Below are 23,633 nucleotides of genomic sequence, written 5' to 3' on the forward strand. Positions count from 1 at the left end.
AATTTCTATTAAAGTAACCATTTAAAGAGTGAAAAAACAGCAACATTTGAAGTTCACTCACTCATCCTCATGTCATTCCAAACTCATGACTTTCATTCTTCCGTTTATCACAAAAGGTGAAGTTTTGACAAATATCAAGATCCGTCTTTTCAAATATAAAAAGCGAATAAGGACCGGGGCTGTAAAGTTCCAAAATAACAAAAACCTTCAATAAAGCATCATAACGTATCTTAAAATACTTGTACTCTACATTCTGAAGTCATACAATAGCTTTGTGTGAAGAACAGATCAAGATTAAAGTTACTATTCAGTGAAAATCATGACAGTCAAAATATTTGCAATGAAGAAAACAATATTTATATATTTATTTCAAAACACAAATACTGTCGTTTTCCAAATATACACACAACAAAACCATAAGTCATCTCCTGACACTCATTTGGCTTCATAATTTATGCAAAAGATAAGTTCTGAAAGAGCTTTACAATTTTGAGATGACGGATCCTCTCACTCGGTTCCTGTGCAACACGAACAAATGGATAAAGCAATAAAAGACAAATCAACGACTTGTCAAGCTATCATTTACAAATGAATGAACATATATGTTACCTCACTCTGCATCAGCTTAAGGATACGTTAATGGAAGGTGGGTAGCAAAACTAAAGCATTCCGACTGAATAAATGACAAAGCACCATTGTCTGAAACTTCAGAGATGATTATGAATAGATGCGGTGTGAAGAAATCTTTCAAACTTCACAGTTCCTGATTAGAAAAACATTTGCCATAGACATACACGTGACATTAACTTCCATATTTCTCCCATTTATGGGTAAATTATCGCTCATGTCAGACCTCTTAAACCAGGGGTGTCCAAACTTAGTTCTGGAGGGCCGGTGTCCTGCAGAGTTTAGCTCCAACCCTAATTAACACACCTGAAGCTGCTAATCAAGCTCTTACTAGGCATACTAGAAGCTTCCATGCAGGTGTGCTGAGGTAACTTGGAGCTAAACTCTGCAGGACATCGGCCCTCCAGAACCGAGTCTGGACAGCCCTGTCTTAAACTATTGTGACGAGTCGGCTGCCTCCCCCCTGTCCATCATCACCACCCCCCCGTCCCGTATTCGCCGCCCTTCACCAGGCTCCCGGCGGGAGTGGGTGTGTGAGAGAGGAGGGGCGCTGAACACCCAGGGCTGGCGGCGTGTGATGAGGCGCACCTGATGTGAATAGAGCCTCATCACCGCCGCTGTTTAAACGCCGAGCGCGCCTCTCCTCGGGAGACCGGTCTCTACCCCGTGCATGCACGCTGGTGTCCTCGTGGGTCCAGGAAGGGTGCGTCGAGGAGGACTGCCGCACCCGTGAGACGGCTGACGGGCCAGGATGCCGGGCCGTCGAATCCCCCAGAAGCGCCGGGAACCCAGGAGATGGACGAAGCCGCGCAAGAGACGCCGCCGCCACTCGCTCCCGGCCCCGAGAGGGGAGCGCGTGCGGCCACCGGACTTCGCCCCTTCCCTGACGAAAACTACCCTCCTGCACAAGCCCCGCAGCACGAGGACACCAGACCCGTTTATTTGGACACTTTTCCCCTTTGGACACTTTATTTTCTCTTTTTATTGTTTAATAAAAACCTCTCCGAGGCTTGACGCCAAACCCACTGTGTCTGTCGTTTGCTCCTCCCGCCACACTATCTAGACTAGCATAATGTCCCGTTCAGTGGCGCCTCCAGAAATTTTTCATTGGGGTGGCCAGATGGGGCCACTTAAAATCTTGGGGTGGCACACCAAAACTATAAACCCTAAAAATGTATTGGTGATTTAAAAAAACAAAAATCCCATTGTTTTTGCCTTTTTGATGTCTATTCATGCCATTTTATTTTTTAGGAAAAAAATATGAATAAAATATATTTTTTCAAAAATTTTAATTTTCCATTTTTTTCTAATGCTCTAAACAATGTAATGACATGAAAAAAAGCTTTTTTGGGGTCTCAGGAGGATATAGCGGGCACATGACAGAATCGGGCAATGAAGTCAGCACACGCTTTTGACGCGTGCCATTTTGAGAACACTACAGAAAGAGCACGTTGTTTTCGCCTGTGTGGATACTTCAAAAGACGTTTGCTCTGCCTGTGTGGTTTACCTGTAACACGTTCAGAACGTGCGTTTTGTCCGACTCCAAACGCACGCATTCGACGCCCATTTCCTGTTATGATAAACGCACGTCAAAAACGCGCGTTTTTGGTGACTCCAAAGCGCGCGTCAAGAACGCGCGTTTCATAGGAAATCACACGTCGAAGACGCGCGTTTTGATGCACAAAACCGTGCGTTTCCGACGCGCGTTCGCCATAATCCCAAAGTTTTCATGCCTGCCTGACTGTGCATTAGGGATGAAATGCATAACGCTACTAAAATTTATACTGGCCAGTGGGGTGGCCAGTGTGGTGGCCAGGAGTCGGCCAGGGGTGGCCACCCCTGGCCACCCCCTGGTGGCGCCATTGGTCCCGTTCACACCAAGAACGATAAAAGTCGTTCTAGGACTCCAAACCAGACAACAACTGTAATAATCATGCCGTGGAAAGATATTGTTGGGATCACGTTCAGGGCGTTTTTTTCCAGCTGATGAACCATAAAAATACTTAAAGTGAATAAAACCCCAACCGACTGTAAAGCGCGCACTCCAAAGCTTCACAGTAATACATAACGTTATGACCTGCTGTGTGGACATATCTAGTTCACACGATAACATAACTTTAGCTAACAATTAGGTTTTGAACTGAGAAACTGTATATGTAGAACCACTTTCAGAACACAAAACACTGACGGCCCACCAGAAGAGCATTTAAAGCGGTAGACTACATTTACAGCAGTGCGCGCTTATAATAAACAGAACGTTATTGTTTGTTGGTTTGGACGCTACTATAGTTTAGCCTATAACGTTATCGTGTGAATGGGCCTTAAAAGAAAAGTGGAGTCCACTAAATTTTAACGATAACAGTATAAGTATAAGTATAAGTACGATAAGTATCGTCGGAATCTATTTCAGAGCGATTTTTCCAGATGAACGATAAAAACGTTGACAGATATTCAAAATCAATGCAACTTTTTCACAGAACGTCACTGCAGTGCTTAGAATAAACACAATGTTATTCTTTGTTGATGTGGAGTTGTAGCTGTATTGTTATAGTTATAATTTTCATTCTTGGTGTAAGGATATATACGTGCATGCAAATAAATTACTGTTCTGTTTAAAATAATCTCATAATATGTCCAAATAAAATGAAAAATTAACAAAAGAATCATTAAGAGAACCATTTTGCAAAACATCCTTATGGCTCCCATCCCTAATAATTGCATTAATAATACATTTGACTAAAGGACATAAAACCCCTGTTATTTCTCACTCCTGCCTGCTGAATATTCCTACTTCCTTAAGAACCAGACATATTTTTAGTGCCTGATCCATTTTGAGTCCATAAGTGGTGGTGTACCACTTTCTAGGGAGAGATAAAATAATTACAGAAGTTGGACAAGAACTTTAGAAAAAAACTTGGATGGATGAGACTGTCTGGTGGATGCAAATGAGAGGTTGAGAGACAGACAATCCGTTTAGGTGAGAATAATCCAGTTTGCTTCTGAAGTACTTGTATTCCTCGTTTATCCTTTGCTTAGCGTGTTTGGCCTCTGGGTACAAAGTCCTAGCGTCTGGATTTTTATTGAGTGTCTCCTCACAACCATCAGACTGATAGGAAACACTGTCCCTGTTACATAGTCGTCTCTTCCCATTCCAATTCTACATCACCTGAGAGAACAAACATGACAAAATACGTTTCCATCAAGACAAAACAGAAGAATGACAGAGATCTTTAACCACCAGCCTTCACTGCACTGCACACGTCATTGACTGTAGGATGTATTTTTACCCTCCATTGCATCCAACGAGTCCATCTTCTCCAGAGCGGAGTAATTTACAAACCATATGGACTGACTGTTTCCTTTTGCAGCCAGCAGATCCAGAGTGCTTTGATGCAGAAACATGTACTGAGCCTGAGAGAGAGGCAGATACAAACATCTGAGCAAGAGAACATGATCATCTCACTCAAGTCTACAGAGACGGAACTATTTTTGCAATACAGAGTAAAATCTGTCGGTTTTTAAATAGGTTTACCAGGTTTTGCACCATGCACATCCTTTCACTGCGCAGCTCTGCGACCAGGCCATATATATCCACAAAATCATGATCCCTCACATGTTGAATGAGATGATCCAGAGCTATAAACACTCCAGTCCTGCCCACACCAGCACTGCACATATAGACATTACATACATGTGTATCAAATTTACATATATGTAAAACTATGACCATGAAAAAAAAATTGTCACTTGAGATAACATATATTACTTTGTGTAATAGTAATATAAGGTATCATAAACCTCACTATGTACTGAAATAATTAGAACCAAAACAGCAAAAAAAGAATAAAACTAATAAAAAATGACAAAAAAAACCAACAAAATTACAAAAACTTTCAAACTAAAATGAAAATATATTAAATATATTTTATATCATATAAAATATAGTAGTATCTTAATGATACTAATGGAAGCTTGTTTTGTAAAATAAAATAAAATAAAGTAAAATAAAATAAAATAGTAATTGTGAGAGTTTAAAATTAGAAAATATGAGACAAAGTAGAATTTTAAGAAATAAAGTTGCAATTATGAGATATAAATATATTTGCAAGATATAAAGTCAATTAGCCAGAGGCCTATCGGAGAGATATAAAGTATCAGTTGTGAGGTATAAAGTCCCATTGTGAAATACACAATCACAATCATGGCATGCAAAAAATAAAGTCACAATTGTGTGATTTGAAGTTGCAATAGCTTTTTCTTTTACTCTGAGGCAGAAATGGACTTCCATGCAACTCAGACTCAAACATAAACATTAGGGGTGGCACGGTACACAGATGTCACGCTTCGGTACGTACCTCGGTTCGGGGGTCACAGTTCGATACGATTTCGGTACAACAGAAAAAAAAAAAAATCTACTATGCTCGCTTTCTTTTAATTTATTTTGAGCAGACAGTAGTGCAAATTACATTTTTTTCCACCTAGATGTGAAAATACTAAATATTACATCATGTTTTATATACGTATATATAAAATCTGTTTTGTTTTCATTGTGAGTGTACACAAATAAAAGCAGACCTTTATACACTGATGCATTATTAATAAGACAATAACTGTTTAAAGTTGATTCTGCTGGTATAAGCAAACAGTTGAAGTGACCACGCCGGGGCGCACGCATGCACGCACACACACACACACACAAAAACACATCAGTTCCAGCACTGCTAACTTGACAGCGCAGTTGGTACTAAATACAGTGTACCAAACATCAGTGCGCCCGCCTCTGTGTCACCGTTGGAACGCGACTGAAGGACAACCCTAGTGAAAAAAAGTATACTTTATTGTATTTGTAATATATTCCCTGTTTTAATAGTACATTGCAAATATACTAACAAAAATGTACTATTTTTAAATATACAAAAAGTATATTACAATTATTAAAATAATTGTAATTTAGTATATTTTCTAAAAATATATATTTTACAAAAATATACTAGAATTGAAAGTTCTGTTTATTTTTTATAAGTATATTTATTTGCACTTTACTTAAATATATTTTATGAATATTTTTTTAACTGTGTGCTGAAAATGATCATTGTAACAATGCATTGAAAGTATACTTTCAAAGTACATTATTAAATAACCTGAAGTTGTAGTATGTTTTAAGTCACATTTTTTTGTCATTTTTAAGTTTACTTCTTCATGCTTGGAATTTACTTCATTACTTGGTCATACATTGCTTTCAGAAAGTAATAAAACAAATAAATAAAGCATATATAATAAATAATAGTTTAGCATTCAGATAAATCGCAAATATGGAAATATTATAGAATATTTGGATTTGTGCTGAATAAGAGAGGTAGGATACACGAGCACAAAGTCCCATTTCGCATAACAGTTGAGTGAGCAAGCCTTTAAAGTATACTCCTTTGTCAGTCAATGTGAGACGTGTTCAGAATCAGCACATGGTCACTGTCTGGGGGCTTCAAGTGCGCAACCTATCATGGCATTCGCTGTTCTTCTGCTGGCGGTTATCAAACAGCGTTACATTACTGCGAGCACCCCCTTCCGGATTGGGGGTGAATTGCCTGTATTCGTTGTAAGGCCTCATGCACCGAACCGAGGTGTCCGTACCGTGACGGTTCGGTACGAATGCATGTATCGTTCCACCCCTACATGCAATGATAGCTCACTGTAGAGAAAAGCCTCTAGATTTCCTGTTAATCTAATGGGCAGATCTACACACCTGCAGTGGACCACGATGGTTGTGTTGTCATGGCCTCTGTGTGAGCGAACCGCTTTGACAAACTGGATGAGTGTGGAGCTGGACTCCGGAACGCCATGTTCTGGCCATGAGGTGTAGTTGAAATGATGAACAATCATGTAGCTTCCGTGCTGCAGAGAGAAAGAGAGTGAGGAAGGGCTAAATGTGTCCTTGGGGACTAATTATCTATTCATCTAACCACCCACATCTGTGTGTGTTATAGTGCATTTTTGGACACGCATAAGGCCATAGACATACTTAAGTGCATATGCAGAACTGACTACACAATCAGCACATGCAAGCATTCGGCCCCATGCCATGATACATACAGTCATGGCCAAACATATTGGCACCCTTGGTAAATATGATCAAAGAATGCTGTGAAAATTAATCTGCATTGTTAATCCTTTTGATCTTTTATTTAATAAATTCACAAAAATCTGACCTTTCATTGGGCGACAGAGTTTTCTTTAAATTAAGCTGGATCCCATTTAATTGGACAAGTAAATGCAACCAGCTAGCAATGAACTTCAAAATGTTTTACCCTCTCCACTCTTAGCACCCGAACCGTCCAATCAGGATGCACATCCTCTGTGAGTTTAGTGATTATGATGTCAGCAAAAACAGTGACGGGTTTATTGTCCTCTGGCCAGTACTGATGACAGCGGATCTGAAACATACAGCCACATTACATTTACAGTTTATCATTATAGGCAAGGTAAGGTAAGGCAAGTTTATTGATATAGCACATTTCATACACAGTGGTAATTCAAAGTGCTTTACATAAAAGGAAGTAAAATAGTCATAAAAAAAATCATAATCACAATAATAAAAACAAGGAATTAAAAAAATTATACAAATTGATTTAAAATTAATTTAAAACAGTTATGAAAAGAAAATGATTATACATAAAATACAGTGCAATCAGCTCGGATGTAACACAGTGCTCATTCAACAAATGCACAGCTAAACAGATGAGTTTTGAGTCTGAATTTAAACGTGGCTAATGTTTTAGCACATCTGATCTCTTCTGGAAGCTGGTTCCAACTGCAGGCGGCATAATAGCTAAAAGCGGACTCCCCTTGTTTTGTGTGAACCTTTGGCATTTCTAACTGACTCGATCCTAATGATCTGTTAGGTTTATATTCAGTGAGCATATGTGCAATGTATTTAGGTCCTAGGCCATTGAGTGACTTATAAATGAGTAAAAGTACTTTAAAATCAATCCTAATGTAACTGGAAGCCAGCGTAAGGACCTGAGGACTGGTGTGATATGCTCAGATTTTCTGGTTCTAGTCAGAATCCTGGCAGCAGCGTTCTGGATGAGCTGCAGCTGTCTAATGGTCTTCTTGGGAAGGCCGGTGAGGAGACCATTACAATAATCCACCCTGCTGGTGATAAAGGCATGAATAATTTTCTTGAAGTCAATGTTTTTGAGATGATAGTATGCTGATTTAGTTACTGCTTTGACACGAAGTCGTGGCCTAATGGTTAGAGAGTCGGACTTGTAATCCGAAGGTTGCGGGTTCGAGTCTCCGGCCGGCAGGGATTGTAGGTGGGGGGAGTGAATGTCCAGCGCTCTCTCCACCCTCAATATCACGACTGAGGTGCCCTTGAGCAAGGCACCGAACCCCCAACTGCTCCCCGGGCGCTGCAGCATAAAATGGCTGCCCACTGCTCCGGGTGTGTGTTCACGGTGTGTGTGTGTGTTCACTGCTGTGTGTGTGCACTTTGGATGGGTTAAATGCAGAGCACGAATTCCGAGTATGGGTCACCATACTTGGCTGAATGTCACTTCACTCACTTCACATGAGTACTAAGACAAAGGTCTGTCTCCAGAATCACCCCAAGATATTTGGCTTGATTTTTAGTTCTGTCAGGACCACTATTGTCAATATAACTTACGATTTGCATATATTTTAGATTGGGGGAAGGGTTCTGTTCTGGGCAAACACTCCCTGCCCATCCACGCAGCCTAACATGGATAGGAGCAGGGAGAGCAAAATACCCCCCATGATACCCCCCATGTCGCCTCCCATGATATTAGCATTCGCTGACATAAATGTCCTATCTGATAACCCGCATTAGTGTAGTAGACAATCCTTACCAATACTCTCGAAGCTTATGCAACAGTGTGTAGCGTGCTTAAGCACAGCATGTTGCAGTAGTCAGACCTAAAGAAATAGCATTACCAATAACCAGATGACCCATAGCAGCAAGCATATCTCAAGATAATTAGATGGCCTTAAACAATAGCTTAACATTAACTTCTTGCTGTCGCAAGTTTACCCGGAGACCAGCACTGCAGAAACACCTGATAGCCTAAGCATCGGCAGGTCTAGCAACGATATGATACTGGACACTAGATAAGCCTTAACAAGCAAGCAATCCCAATACCCTAATAGCTTTAAGTAAAGACCTCTGAATGCATAGAGTGGGGCTGCATGCCCTTACAGAAGAATAGAAGTAGCGAAGGGGTGCTCTTTTATAAACAGCTAAAAAGAGCAGCATGCCCCTTTAAAGCAGTACGGCATATGGCCAATACTTGAATTTAGGCAACAGCATTTGCCCTTGTCCAGATAACGTTTAGCATTGATACAGCTTTGGAAGCAAATATATACGATCTGCACATTAAGTATCAAGCACATTACCAATACACTAGTTAGCTAGAGCAACAGCATATCACTGACTTAAACACACCACGTTGGAAATAGTCGGATAAGTTTAATGAAAGCATCCCCAATAGATGAACCTGAAGCAGCAAGCCTGTTTCATATCGACACAGCCTTGACAACAGATTAAAACAAGGTTCACTGGTAAATTTAAATGCTAATGTTACCAGTGTGACAATACGATAGCATGCCTTGCAAACATAACTGAACAACTAACTTAACAATGAGCAATATCTGAAGCATGTTCGCCAACATAGCATTAGGCAATAAAATGAAAGAAACTTTGCTTAGCTTCGTGAAGACATTCAGAGATGAATAAAGGGTGAAATGGCCAGTTGTTACATGGATGCTTTAACCCTTCTTGGGGAAGCAGATTGTGTAAAGTTGTTAGTGCAGTCGTATTAGCACAACTTCGGCAATGAATTGTGGGCAAAGTGTCTATATCAATTGCGAGGAGCCGTGCTCGCTCAGATCCCTTTTAGTTTATCGGCTTGACAAACAACGCGGCGAATTCGCTTTAAGTTCACAACTTGAATCTGGTGAGATACTCTGTGGGAATCCTGTCGAAAATCCTGATTGAACGCTTCTATGGAGATGGAATTCGCAGTCTATTAGTTCCTGAGCGAAGCGATAGCTGCTGAATAATGACTGAAGGGACCTTATGAAGGGAATTTTGATTGGTGCCGTGATCCTATAGGTAGACGTGGATCAGCTGAGTGTCAGCTGATGCGAGCTTGACTAACATGGCCTGCCAGAACTACTGCTATGCTCCATTTGTTTGACCCCTAGAGTCAAGGTATGCATTCACCTTGAGAACTTCATCTTTGTTTCCGAATGCAATGACTTCAGTTTTCTCCTTGTTTAACTGAAGAAGGTTTTGGCACATCCAACTGTTAATTTCATCAATGCATTGGCAGAGGGAGTCAATGGGGCTATAGTCATCTGGTAAATCTGGGTATCATCAGCATAGCTGTGATAGGCAATTTGGCTCTTTCTCATTATTTGACTTAGTGGAAGCATACAGGCTAAACAAGAACGGTGCAAGAATTGAGCCTTGTGGGACTCTGCATGGACGTCCACTTACACTTATGCTCTCCTATACTCACATAATAACCTCTCCCTTCTAAGTATGACCTGAACCATTTGAGTGCCATCCCAGAAAGCCCGACCCAGTTTTCCAGTCTCTCTAGAATTATGTTATGATCGACAGTGTCACACGCAGCACTAAGATCTAGTTGTACCAGCACTGAGGTTTTGCCATAATCAGAATTAAAGCGAATATGATTTATTATCTTAATGAGTGCTGTCTCTGTGCTGTGATGCGTTCGGAAACCAGATTGAAAATTGTCCAGGTATCCATTTGCGTTTTAGTAGTTTTTCACCTGATTAAAAACTACCTTTTCAATAATCTTACCTATGAAAGGAAGATTTGATATTGGTCTATAGTTGCTCAATATGGTGTTATCAAGATTGAGCTTTTTCAGAAGGGGCTTAACAACTGCAGTTTTCAGGGAGATTGGAAAAGTAAAAGTTTGAAGCAGTGTGAGGTCCTGGGTTTGGAGATACATTCCCAGACATTAATAACATTAATACTATTAAACTCCTTCGTTTAACTGAATTACTCACTCTAATTCTAGTCGTCGGCTAGAAAAAAAAAATTATATATATATATATAGTACAATAATTTACCTCCCTAGATAAAGCGCATCTCAAAAAATCAAAATACATAAAATTCATGGGGTACAACATCCCATAATATTGTGAAGATTGAAGCCTTTGCGCGATGCAGCAAACTAGACTGAAGCCTTTGCGCGATGCAGCAAACGTGAACAATGCAACAGAAACAGTCAGGTTTAAATCCAAATCCCGATCAAACAAAGCTTTGTGGTCTTAAAACTCCAGGATTAGGCCGAGACGGTAGCACACAGTCACGCACACACAAGATGGCTTGATCCGGACGGCTTGACTGGTAGATATATGTATGCGATGTAACAAAAACAGTCAGATGTGAATCCAAATCCCGATCAAGCAGAACTTAGTGGGCTTACAACTCCAGACGCATCGACAGCTGGATCGTTTCAAATAAAGAAGATTATTTTCTTTTTTATTCTTTAAATTCAACACCGCATTTTATGGTGTCAACAGTCCACTTAAAACACAAAAATCTAAATAAACAAAGACAGATACTAACACTAACGAGCTGCCATCTTGGATTTTGCCACACATCAGTATTTTGGAGGCCTGTAAATAATGATAAGCAGAATGTGTGGAGCACCTTTCAGCACAATACCTAGATATTCAAAAGACAAGTACTGGCCAAATGACACTTGCTTGCATTGATAGACATCTTTAAATAGAGCAACTACACCTCCACCTCTCCTAACGGTCCTGCAGACACTTATACAATTAAAGTTAGGAGGGGCTGTTTCATTGAGGACTGTTGCACTGCAGCTTTCCATGTTTAATTTAGCACTCCATGTTTAATTTAGAAACATAAAATCCAGGTTGTTTGTGGTTATTAAGTCCTTGATTAGAAATTATTTATTTTTTAGTGAGCGAATGTTTAAAAATGCTAACTTGATGACATTACTTTTGCAGTTGTGGCCTAATGGATAGAGAGTTGGACTTGTAACCCGAAGGTCGTGGGTTCGAGTCTCAGGTCTAGCAGGGATTGTAGGTGGGGGAGTGAATAACCAACACTCTCTCCACCCTCAATACCACGACTGAGGTGAGACCCTTGAGCAAGGCACCAACCCCCAACTGCTCCCCGGGCGCCGCAGCATTGGCTGCCCACTGCTCTGGGTGTATGTTCACTATTGTGTGTACACTTGGATGGGTTAAATGCAGAGCACAAATTCCCAGTATGGGTCCCTTTCCCTTTACATTTCTCTTAAGGTTCATACATGAAACAACACTGTAATGGTGGGCAGAAAATGTATATTTATCTAAATGGGTTTTATACATTAAATAATACAAAAAATGTCTATTTTATATCTGTATATATATTTTATTAAGTACACAATTAGATAATATCAATTTACTAAGCAATGCTTATCTTGCTCAGTCTGTGGTGTAAAAAGGTCGCATTAGCAATTAAAGAAAAAACACTTAAGCAAAACATGGTCAGGTCAAAGTGTTGGTCCCAGATTTTTATCAAATTTTACTGGCAGTCCACTGTATGAGGAATTTTTGGGTATAATTTGTCACAGTTTACTTTGTACTGCTATCCTCACTTACATAAATGGACTATATTGTCCTGCACCCACTAGTAAAAAGATATCAAAAATTATATCTGGTGTCTGAATAATTTTTGGTTTGACTGTACTAACATATATCTAATTGGCTACATTGTTTTGTTCAATCACACACATACACACCCGGCCCTTCTCAAAGCACTGAGTGAGCATGACGATGGTTTTGGTCCCCGTCTCCCAAATCATCCTCCAGAAGTCTGCGACGGTACTAGGCAGAGGACCCTGAGTGGCTATAAACTCATTAGGACACAGATAGCCCTGAGACACAGAGACAAGACACAGAACAGGAGCTTAGGCCAATTCAATTAAAGTTGAGCCCCAGTATAAAAGAAAGAGCCAGCTGATATGTGGGCTGATCTCGAGCACTTACGGAGACGAAGCTGGCATTGATGTAGTCAGACCCCGGCATTCCTGGCTCAGACAGTAACTTCACTCGGTTATTGTTATCTAAAAAAGACATGTTAAAATATGTGTTAAAAGTATGTTTATATGAAGAATGTTTATACATTTAAAAAAATAATTTCAAAAATTACAATTCTGTCATCATGTCCTTACCCTCATGTCGTTCAGAACCTGCATGACTTTCTCGGAACAAAAATAAAACATTCTGAATCTTTTCCATATAATAATTATATTGCACAACAAATGCTTCTTGAGCAGCAAATCAGCATATTAGAATGATTTCTGAAGGATCATGTGTCACTGAAGACTGGAGTAACGATGCTGGAAATTCAGCTTTGCATCACAGAAATAAATTACATTTTAAATTATATTAAAAAAGAAAACCGGTATTTTAATTTTTTTTTACTATTTTACTTTTGAAAAGTAGTTTAGCACAGATGCTAGAGGTGCTTTTATGCATTTTTTGTTGCTTGACAGCCTGTTAACATTCTGTTAAACCTCTCCTTTTGTGTTGCACGGAACAAAGAAAGTCAAACAGGTTTGTAACTACATGAGAGCTAGTAAACAATATAAAAAAAATAAAAAAATTCATACAGGGTTTAATGTTTGTGAAACGATTTTTGGAGCGATTCCACGGCAGGTCAGCGTCTGATGTGGCCAGATCCTGAAGCAGCTTCGGTAGCTCCTGAAACACACAGCAGAAAATGTCCAATTATAAAACACACCAGGAAGAAAATCAATCAACCATGGAAAGTATTCAGCAAAGTCATACGCCATTGAGCACATAACTCTACATACCCAATCAGAATGAGGTGTCACTGAAACTCATTTTACAGTTCACTAGTACTTTCTCTCTCACCTACACACTTTAATGCTAAAACTTACAGCAAACTCCTCCTGAAACTTGGCATTGTCATTGGCACAAAGATCTTCCACATGCTGAAGAAATGATTTCTTACTGATTGGCCTGCAAATGTGTTAAAGAGAGACAAACAGAGCATGAAATATCCACAAAACCATAAATAATCATCATCTTTATCATTGTTACCACTACAGCAAGCATTATTTCTAAAGAACACCTCTTAAGAGCAGGTGGTTATGGGTAATCATCTGTTTTGGGGACTCAAATATTTATTGAAGAAGAAAAACAAGAAAATAATATAAGAAAGGGAATAAAATATCAATCAACCCATCAAGTCTCACTTACTTGAGAGATTTCCTGTAACTTAGCAGCCTGGAACATTAGACAGTAGAGAATTGTTATGAAATTGGCCTTGCACTGAAAAACTAGGTTACTTTTTCACTTCCAGTGATAAATAAGAAATTAATCTATGTGAAGTTCACCACACAATCTAATTAGAGGAAGACACACAAACATAAAAGAATCAGAGCAGCATTATGAAACCGAACAGCCCCAAATTATAACAAGGCAGATAATTTAGTGTGGCATATTCATTCATAATAAAACACATTCAACGCCAGGCACTAACAGCACAACATGCAACTGGGAAAATAAAACGTTTAATCTTTAAAATGAATGAAAACACTGATGCTACATATCAAATGGGATCATGCAACATCTAAACACCAACATCTCTGTCTACTTACTGGATGACAAAAATCTCTTTCCTTCTAAAGAAAAAGGAGGAATACCTGAGAACAGAGGATAGTGTGTTTGAATGGATTAGTGAGAGTAAACGAGTGAGTGAGCGAGTCAATGAGTGAAATAGTGAGTGAGAGAGAGAGAGCAGAAGACAAAATCACATATAAACACAGATAACTAAAGTCCACTGCTCATGTACAGTGTGTGTACAGTGTCTCACCGGTTAATTTTCTCCTCTTTGAGCTCCAGGTCGGCCACTGCAATGAGCTGATCCAGCTTGAATTTGGTCTCGATGATCTCTGCCTCGCGTGGAGAGTACGTCCCGCCTTCCTTCTGCCTGCGGTGGATCCTAGGATCGGAAAGAGTGAGTCTAGTTTGTCGAACCGGAAAAACAGATGATTTTTGGGAAATACTAATGGACTATGTTGTTGAACTCCTATATACAACAACACTAAACTTACCTCACAGATCCGTAAATAATCAGAATTAAAAACAACGCCAGGAAAAATGACAGCAGGACCCCAAGAATGATCTGCTCGTCTCTGGTCAGCAGGCGGTCATCTGAAATCACAGTCAATATTTATACCCAGCAGAAGCAGTACTTGTTCACAATGAAATGTGTTGTTCTACAAGCCCAGCATTATAGAAGGTACATGTATAAGAGCATAAGTACAGTACATTTTTGAATGGTTTTAAAGTAAGTGTCTTATGCTCACCAAGGCAGCATTGTTTGATCAATAAAAACTGTAAAATATTATTACTTTTAAAATAACTCCTTTCCATTTGAATATATTTTAAAATGCAATTTATCCTTGTGACGCAAAGCTGAATTTTCAGCATCATTACTCCAGTCTTCAGCATCCCATGATCCTTCAGATTTTTTGTTGCTCAAGAAACATTTAAAAAAAGGTGTGCTGCTTCATTTGATTTTATTTGTTTTCAAATTATGATGAATCTAAAAGAACATCATTTACTTGCAAACCTTTGGCAAGATTGTAAATGTCTTTACTGTCACTTTTGATCAATTTAATGTGCCGTAGCTAAATTAAAGTATTAATTAAAATCTGACCAAAAACGTTTTAAGCAATAGTGTACACGAAAATGTAGAAATGCTAACAAGCAATATAAAGTTTTTTGGGGGAAAATGTATAATATAAAGTCTCATACTAAAAATTATATTTTTGTATTTGATAATTTAAAAATAGAAGGAAAAAATAAAAAGGTAAAAAGTATGAAAATTTGAGAGGGAAAGAGGGAAAATGTGAGCGAGACATCACAGCTGGTCTCAGTGCATTGATACTGTAACAGCGCTTGTGTGCTACTTGCGTCCATACCTGTGGTTCTGACCCTATCTGAGTACTCAGAGTCTGTGTACTGCCCACGGATGTTTGTTGCCCGAAACTTGAATCTACAACACAAAAAGAAACAGCAAAAACAGGTTAAAAAGACTCCTGGATTAAAATACTTACAACACAGATTAGTTGTGTGTGCGTATGTCTCTCACACATAATATGTTTTGGGTTTGAGGGGTCCGTTACAAAGTGTCTTGGCATCTTCAGACAGACAGCCCTCATCTGCTCCTATAATGTATGTGTTAGTGTTTGTGCTCATGCGCTCTGCTTTCTCTGAGCACTTTGGGTTCAAGAAGCCCTCGTCGGTCAGGTATGGCGCAGTAGGGAAGAGGAAAACACTCTTCCAGTTGGACAGATTTCCGTAGTCCATCACTGCATCAACATCAGAACAACAATATCAGAATCAGAATGAGCTTTATTGGCCAGGTATGTTTACACATACAAGGAATTTGTTGTAGTGACAGAAGCTCCACAGTGCAACAGAAAGACAGCAACAGGACACAGATAATAAAAGGATAATATACATAATATAATAATAAACCTTCCTAATGTTTTGAAAGAAGTCTCATTTGTCACCAAGGCTGCATTTATTTGATCAAAAATATTTTTTTGTGAATATTGTGAAATATTAGTACAATTTAAAATAGTTTTCTATTTGAATATATTTAAAAAATTTAATTATTCATGTGAAACAAAGCTAAATTTTCAGCAAACATTAAATGATTTTTGCTCAAGAATAATTTCTTAGTCTTATCAATGTTGAAAAACAATTTCAGGGCTATTTGATGAATAGTTCAAAAGAACAGCATTTATTTGAACTAAAAATCTTTTGTAATATTATAAATGTCTTTACTATCACCTTTGATCAATTTAATGCATCCTTGTTGAATAAAAGTATTAATACCTTTACATTTTTTTAACTGCCATTATTAATAGTGTTAAAGGTTTAGTTCACCCAAAAATGAAAATTAGCCTGTGTTTTACTCACCCTTGAAGCATCTAGGTGTATATGACTTACTTCTTTCAGACAAATCCAATTGGATTTGTATTAAAAATTGTCCTGCCCCCTCCAAGCCTTACAATGGTGGTGAGCGGGTGCTTTTTGTTAACAGTTCAGAAGACGTGAAATAAAGTGCACGCATCCGTAATAAAACGTGCCTCACACGGCTCCGGGGGGTGAATAAAGGCCTCCTGTAGCGAATCCATGCGTTTTTGTAAGATAAATATCCATATTTCAAATGTAATAAACACTTTTTCTCACTTCCGCTGACTGTCGTACATGGAAGCCGTCCAGGCGGATGACGTAGGACCAGGGCCGCTGCTGGCCAAATGGGTGCCCTAAGCAGAATTGTATTGTTGTGCCCCCTCCCCCAAATATTATGGAAGTAACCCCCCCCCCCCCCCAAAAAAAAAACCAATAGAACTTTAATAAAATATAAAAGTAAATAAGTAAATAGTAATTAAATTGCATTATTTACAAATTATAATTTTAGCTCTTGACAGTTACCTATGGCTATTATTAATACAGCTGTCTGATTGATTTTATAGTCTCAAGCATTCAGAAAATTTAGCACTTTTACATAAAACCATTGTTAATTTTTGTTAGGGTTGTGCACACGTTTTGAAGATAGAGACTGTAGCAAAAAAGGTGGCCAAAAATGAAAGATTAAGTGGATATTTGAATTAGCCTAAATGTTTGGTCAATGTTAAAGGACTTGATCGTTCTGTAGGTGTATTATTACCAGGTCTTTGGCTTCCTTTACAGGCATTTGTAACAATATGTAGGCTAATATAAATATCTACATTGTTTATATTGTATTACATTATGTAGCCTATTTTAACAGCGATTTTCAACGAAACCATATAATTATTAATTAACAAATCATTGTTGCCTTATTGTTTTTATATAATGCATTTTAAGTCATTATAAAGGCTGTTGTTGGCTTAGGTCTGTTTTTATAACCATAACAAATATTATCAAAAACGCATGGATTCGCTACAGGAGGCCTTTATTCACCCCCCGGAGCCGTGTGAGGCACGTTTTATTACGGATGCGCACACTTTATTTCACGTTTTCTGGACTGTTGACAAAAAGCACCGACTTACCCCATTGTAAGGCTTGGAGGGGCCAAGACAATTTTTAATACAACTCCGATTGGATTAGTCTGAAAGAAGAAAGTCATATACACCTAGGATGCTTTGAGGGTGAGTAAAACACAGGTCAATTTCCATTTTTGGGTGAACTAACCCATTAAATGTCATTTTTTTATACCTGCCGGTTCAGAAACAATGACCTGGACTTTTTGGATTGGTCCATGGTCATCTGTAAAGAAACATTCAGGCATCTCAATGGTGATGGTCTTGGAGGTAGAGATGATGACACCTGCGTTGTTCAGAGCAGCCCGCGGCCTCCTCAACGGTTTGGGTGGCGCTAAATAAACCGGTCAGAATCTTAAAATGACAGTCACTTCAGCAAAATAGTACAGCTGACTTACAAAGCCTTAGGTTTTCTCATACCTTTCACACCTGTTGTGACCTGAACCTCTGAACTTGGTCCTAAACCTGCTCCATTCACAGCTGCAATCTGCAACAAGTACAAAACAAATGCATTTGGCCTAACTGTGGAAGTCAATAAACAACTACAAGTACCATTCTGTGCAGGTGAAGTTTTAGTATGTAAAACCATAGGAATGAAAACATGATTTAAAAGACTGATGCAAATATTGCTTTCCATTTTTGGAGCTGCCTTCTCTGTTGTTACCTAGATACGGTTTTAAATAGCTGCTGCTAGTGCTCACAGTGGTATCGGATGATGCAAACCCAGATAGCAAGGTGACATTGATTCAATGTTGAAATTCCATCAGAATCATCATTTTGGTTGAGGTTGAAAATTCAATGCTAAATAATATAAGAAGAATGGCGTCTACGCTAATATTTGTCTGTTTCTTTCTTATTCTGTTTCTCAGTCCGTGTCCGGATCAGATGGTGGATTGGCGGCGGGAGATGGTGTCTCCCTGATCGTCGGCGGAGGCCGGAACACCTGGATGAGCCCCGGGGACATATCCCCAGTGAAGACCTCGACTTAAATGCAATAAAACTAAAAGTAAAAGAAAATAACTAAAAATATAATAAAATACCTAACTACATAATACTATTATTGTTAGAAATTGCAACAATATAAAATAGAAATAAATACATTTATACATTTAAAATTTTAATTAAAACATTAAGTAAACAATAAATAAACAACTATCTCCTGGCCAGAGGAGAACTGGCCCCCCGACTGAGCCTGGTTTCTCCCAAGGTTTTTTTCTCCATTCTGTCACAGAGGAAGTTTTAGTTCCTTGCCGCTGTCACCTCTGGCTTGCTCAGTTGGAGACACTTAATTTCTAGTGATTATCTAAAAGCAGAGAGAGCAGAAATTCTAATATTCCTAAAAAAAAACTGCCAATGATGATCAAGTGAATCCTGAAGCAGGTTTATGTTACTGGTGAAGCCTATACTTGTCTTGGTTGTTATATTAGTGTTTGTTTTCTACTATTTTTAATGAGTGTAAGGTATACTTTATAATAAGCACTGTGTTGCAGCTTGCTACCGTTCTGATTTAAGATTCACTAGATTTACAATATTACTTTTTGGATTTTCTTCAGAAAATAATTTAATTTGATAATTGCAGTAAATATTGTTAAGATTGTGATACAACTAGTAACTGTTGAAATTACGGTTAATTTTGCTACTGCATCATTCAGTTTTCTTAATAAAGCTGTCAGCCATACATTTTTTCCCCTTTTTCATCAAGTAATGTGCAGTCAGATTTGGTATTCCTTTCTTTACCTAATATAAATAAATCTTGATGACCAAGTGAATTGTATACATTCTTTAGCTGATATCGGATTGGTATCGGTAACGGCCGATACTCAGAATTTTTGGTATCGGATCGGTTTTGAAAAAGCGGTATTGTTGCATCCCTAATTAAAATTGAAATTGAAATTGAATCCACCCTGTTTTAACTTGAATGTAAACATTTTATTTAAATTTACACATTAAGTCACATTTCTAAATATTTAGGACCCACCTTCTTTCAGTTATACACTGCTATCAATCAAATGTTTTACATTGTGCAGTTTTAACATCCTGTTTGTTTTTATACTTTAGATGCTTTACAGCAACAAGTGAAAGCTGAGAAAAAGGAGGCCTCAGAGATTTTCTTTGCTGAGACGGTGTAAAAATGGCAAAGTGGCTCCGTTGTGGTCCTGAAAGGCTTGGGGGCATTGCCTTGTGGTGGAAAGCCCTGAGTTCATCAGACTATCCATTTAATGAGGAGTAAAGACATCTTTTTTTGAATCAGAAAAGTAGCTTCAATCCGTGAAAAGCTTCAAGTCCCGAACAGCAAACTGGTAATGTTTCAGTCTGTAGTACTTTAGTGTTTCTGCCTTGGATATTGAGCATTTGCATTTACTTCCAGTTTGCAGATGCAGGTTGCATTTGTTTTAAGTTGTAAGTTTTACAGGCTCTTCACCTGGCATTTGCTTTATAAATTCAGAATGAACTGTTCCATGTAATTAAGTCACTTTGTCATTCATTTTATCATTCTGTATGTACATTGTAAGCTCTATCTCCCAGTTTCACAAGGCTAGTCCCAGACTAAAATGGATGTTTGAGCCGTCTTAACTGAAAATAACTTGCTCCGACAGATCTTAATGTCATTGCCATTGCTTTGTCTCAAGATGCACACCAGTAATGGGTTTTTTTTTGGGGGGGGGTCATTTTTATCAAAGCTGTTTAAACATCCTAATTTAACTAAGGCCTAGTCCTGGCTTAAGATAAGCCAAGTCTGTGAATCTGGGCATATGTTTTGAAGTCATCACAGTTTTTTTTTTTTTTTTTTTTTTTTTGTTTTACATTTTTTTCCAAAAATAAATATATTTGCATTTAAACTGAAGGGTGTTGTTGACTTTTTGATTCAAAACCATATTAATTGCAGTGCTGCATGTTCTCTGATTGAAAGGAGTAAAAGCAGGATTGATTTGATAATGTTTCGATGTTGATTCAATGTTAAATAAGTGATTTAATTTAAGTTGAAGAAACTTGATTGATTTTTCATCATTGAAATAACATTATTTCAGGGTGCAAACCTGACGAAAAATCGATGTTAAACTTCCACATTGATTCAATGATAATTTGATTGATGCATCAACATTGATTCAATGTTGATTCAGTGTTGGTCTGCTATCTGGGAACGTACCACAGTTCAGTACAATCTCAGAAAAAAGGGTCAATAAGCTGTCTTTGAGGCGGTGCCCTTTTAAAAGGTACTAATATGTACTTTTAAAGTCCTAATATGTACCTTTTAAAGTACTAATATGTACTATTTAGGGGTAAATTGGGTACAAAGATGTACCTTTTAGCTTTTGTACCTCAGGGTACTGCCCCAGTGACAGCTTTGTATCTTTTTTTCTGTGAGTATATGAATGAGAAAGAGACCTGTGCATGTAGGGGAAGAGTATGGAGATGCACTTTAGACCAAACAATCAAATCAAGGGAAAAAATTTGGTGTGAATGCCCCTAAAATGTTTAGGTTTTGGTTTCCTACCCTTATGCTGTAATTAAATCCACCCTTCAGTCCATTTATAATGGCCGTCATGGTGTTATTAGGGTTGCTGATCACAGACAGGCTGTTTATGTAGAAGTCCAGTTGTCCGTTTCGATAGATGGCAACGTGGTAGGCACTGATGTTTCCGTTCGGCTCATCCGGTGGAGAGAACGTTACATAAACACGTGTCACTTCCTCTGGGATCACCGTCAATGTCACGTTTTTGGGAGGATCCTTGGGCTCTTGGAAAACATGACCATGAATGTCACAAATAAGATATGAACGCATGCATTCAATGGATATCTGATAATCAAGCATGCGTTAACATCCTCACCGTCCTCCAGGGTTCTGACGAGGATGGGTTCAGATGCTTTGCCGTCTGTGCGAGCATTGGAAAGCTGCCCCGTGAAGGCGGTGATGGTAATAGAGTATAGGGTAAAGGCAGTCAAGTTCCTGACAACCACCGTCCTAATCTCCTCTGAATGCCGCACTAGGCTTATGTTATATCCCGAACCATCCAACTGAAAGAGGACAGAGAGAAATTGAAGTAGAAAATTTCAGAAAATCAACAGATTTTTCAAGTTTATGAACTCACAGCAGTGATGTCAATGATGTATGAGGTGGGCCCTGAGATGACCGATGGTTCGTCCCACACAATCTTTAACCCAGTGGGAGAAGGAAACACTGATATGGCACTAGGGGGGGCATCAGGGTCTAAGACAAAAAGATAGAGAGGGAAATGAAAAATAAGGGTTTGCTATATGCAAATGACACCACAAGAGAAAATTATGTAGCTCAAAAGCTCAGGAGACTTCATAAATGTTTCCTCTAAGCTGCACTTCTCATATTGCTCCCACGTAGACTAAAGAACAGTCTTTGTAAAAGGCAAATGCTCAAAAATGTGTGGAAAAAATGTTGATCTTGAGAGTTCATGAATCAAAGCTAATGGATTGGGCAGCGTTTCAACAACATTGCCCATTGATTTTCAGAATGGAACTAAAATCGTGAGAATGCAGCTCTGATTCACAAGATCCCTGAACACAGCAAAGATTTCATAGCATTGTCAAACAGAACTGAAAGACAAATGTTCCAAACACAGTGAAGCTCACAGAAGCCATGCATCATTACTTTCCTGTCTTGCTTGCTGTTATTTCTCCAATGTCTTTAGAGCTGTTAAACTGGCAAATGGAGGTTTCAAAAAGTATTGAATAAAAGGGTGCCATTAATTGTGGCACCCTTTTATGTGTATTAGAGAAAAACATTTATTTTATAATGATATTTCCCCCCATTTTAAATTCTTATTATCTAATGAAAGGATAGATTTTTGTGAATTTTTTTAAATAAAAGATCAAAAGGATTAACAATGCAATGGCCATGACTATATTTATATAATATTTCTTCTATATACTTCTATATTTTTAGTTTCATTATATATATATATATATATATATATATTTATGTATTTTTTTTAGAAACTATACAAAGTAGTTTTTCTTTAAAGTTATAAAATCTACATTTTAAGTATCTAGCTTGCTTTAGAATTTTCTTAGCAGCAGTAAAACAAATACAACTGAACTGTAGACATACAGTGAGACTAGAGTAAAAATCTAATTGAATAGTGATCTGAAAAACTGAATGAGAAATGTTTACGTTTATATTAAGATCTGACATTGCTGAGATCTCTTCTGAAACTCAAGAAAATATATGTGAGACTAGAATCTTTTTCTAAGAGGAAACATCTAACAAATAGCAAACTCAAGCAAAAGTCTCCTATTGCTTGCTAGGATAAACATACAAGACATTAATGGGGTCACATGATGCGATTTCTTGTTTTCCTTGTCTTTAGTGTGTTATGTAGCTGTTTGTGCATGTATACGATCTTACGAGTTACAAAGCTCAAAGTCTCCCACAAAAGGATTTATTCTATCTAAAAGAGAAGGCTGATCCAGACCGGGCTAAAACGCCTCATCAAAACACGCCCCCACATGTCTACGTCACGATGTGGAAGCATTTGCATAATGGAGCCCAAATGTTCACGCAAAGAAAGAAGGCGCTGTGTGCTTCTAGGTGAAAGCATAAGCACTTTATTTGGCCTTCCGAAAGTAGATGCAATTAGGAATCATTGGTTAATATTTGTTTAAAACAGAACAGCACAACTCAAATGTTCGAATTGGTGCAACGCATTTTATGGATGACAGTTTCGTGAACCTAGGTGAGTACAAGGCTGGCTGTGCACAAACGCTATTTCTACAAAACAAATGGATCAATTCTGACTTTGCTATGACAATCTGTGCTTCTGAATCAGCGACTGTAAGTATATGTTCTGATTAGACTGTTCAAATGCGGAGTTTTGCGCAGACACGTCGTGC

At 38.4% G+C, this 23,633-nt stretch overlaps 1 protein-coding gene across 1 annotated transcript in view; it reads right to left on the bottom strand.

The window, feature by feature from the left end:
• Positions 1–3,755: 3,755 nt before the first annotated feature.
• LOC306888703 (phosphatidylinositol phosphatase PTPRQ-like) overlaps positions 3,756–23,633 on the bottom strand; it is a gene marked incomplete at both ends in the record, with an annotated part of 60,404 nt that continues 40,526 nt past the window's right edge. The window contains 19 exons of the mRNA XM_079447116.1: positions 3,756–3,793; positions 3,915–4,038; positions 4,160–4,295; positions 6,371–6,519; positions 6,933–7,058; positions 12,438–12,572; positions 12,685–12,761; positions 13,311–13,401; positions 13,602–13,683; positions 13,924–13,950; positions 14,540–14,668; positions 14,781–14,880; positions 15,654–15,727; positions 15,824–16,043; positions 17,944–18,102; positions 18,189–18,255; positions 21,265–21,506; positions 21,599–21,785; positions 21,860–21,978. Coding sequence (XP_079303242.1) covers positions 3,756–3,793; positions 3,915–4,038; positions 4,160–4,295; positions 6,371–6,519; positions 6,933–7,058; positions 12,438–12,572; positions 12,685–12,761; positions 13,311–13,401; positions 13,602–13,683; positions 13,924–13,950; positions 14,540–14,668; positions 14,781–14,880; positions 15,654–15,727; positions 15,824–16,043; positions 17,944–18,102; positions 18,189–18,255; positions 21,265–21,506; positions 21,599–21,785; positions 21,860–21,978 — 2,282 coding nt within the window. The remainder of the gene's footprint in view (positions 3,794–3,914; positions 4,039–4,159; positions 4,296–6,370; positions 6,520–6,932; positions 7,059–12,437; positions 12,573–12,684; positions 12,762–13,310; positions 13,402–13,601; positions 13,684–13,923; positions 13,951–14,539; positions 14,669–14,780; positions 14,881–15,653; positions 15,728–15,823; positions 16,044–17,943; positions 18,103–18,188; positions 18,256–21,264; positions 21,507–21,598; positions 21,786–21,859; positions 21,979–23,633) is intronic.

This window comes from Barbus barbus (assembly GCF_936440315.1).
Source record: "Barbus barbus genome assembly, chromosome: 22".
In the NCBI taxonomy this organism is placed as follows: Eukaryota; Metazoa; Chordata; class Actinopteri; order Cypriniformes; family Cyprinidae; genus Barbus; species Barbus barbus.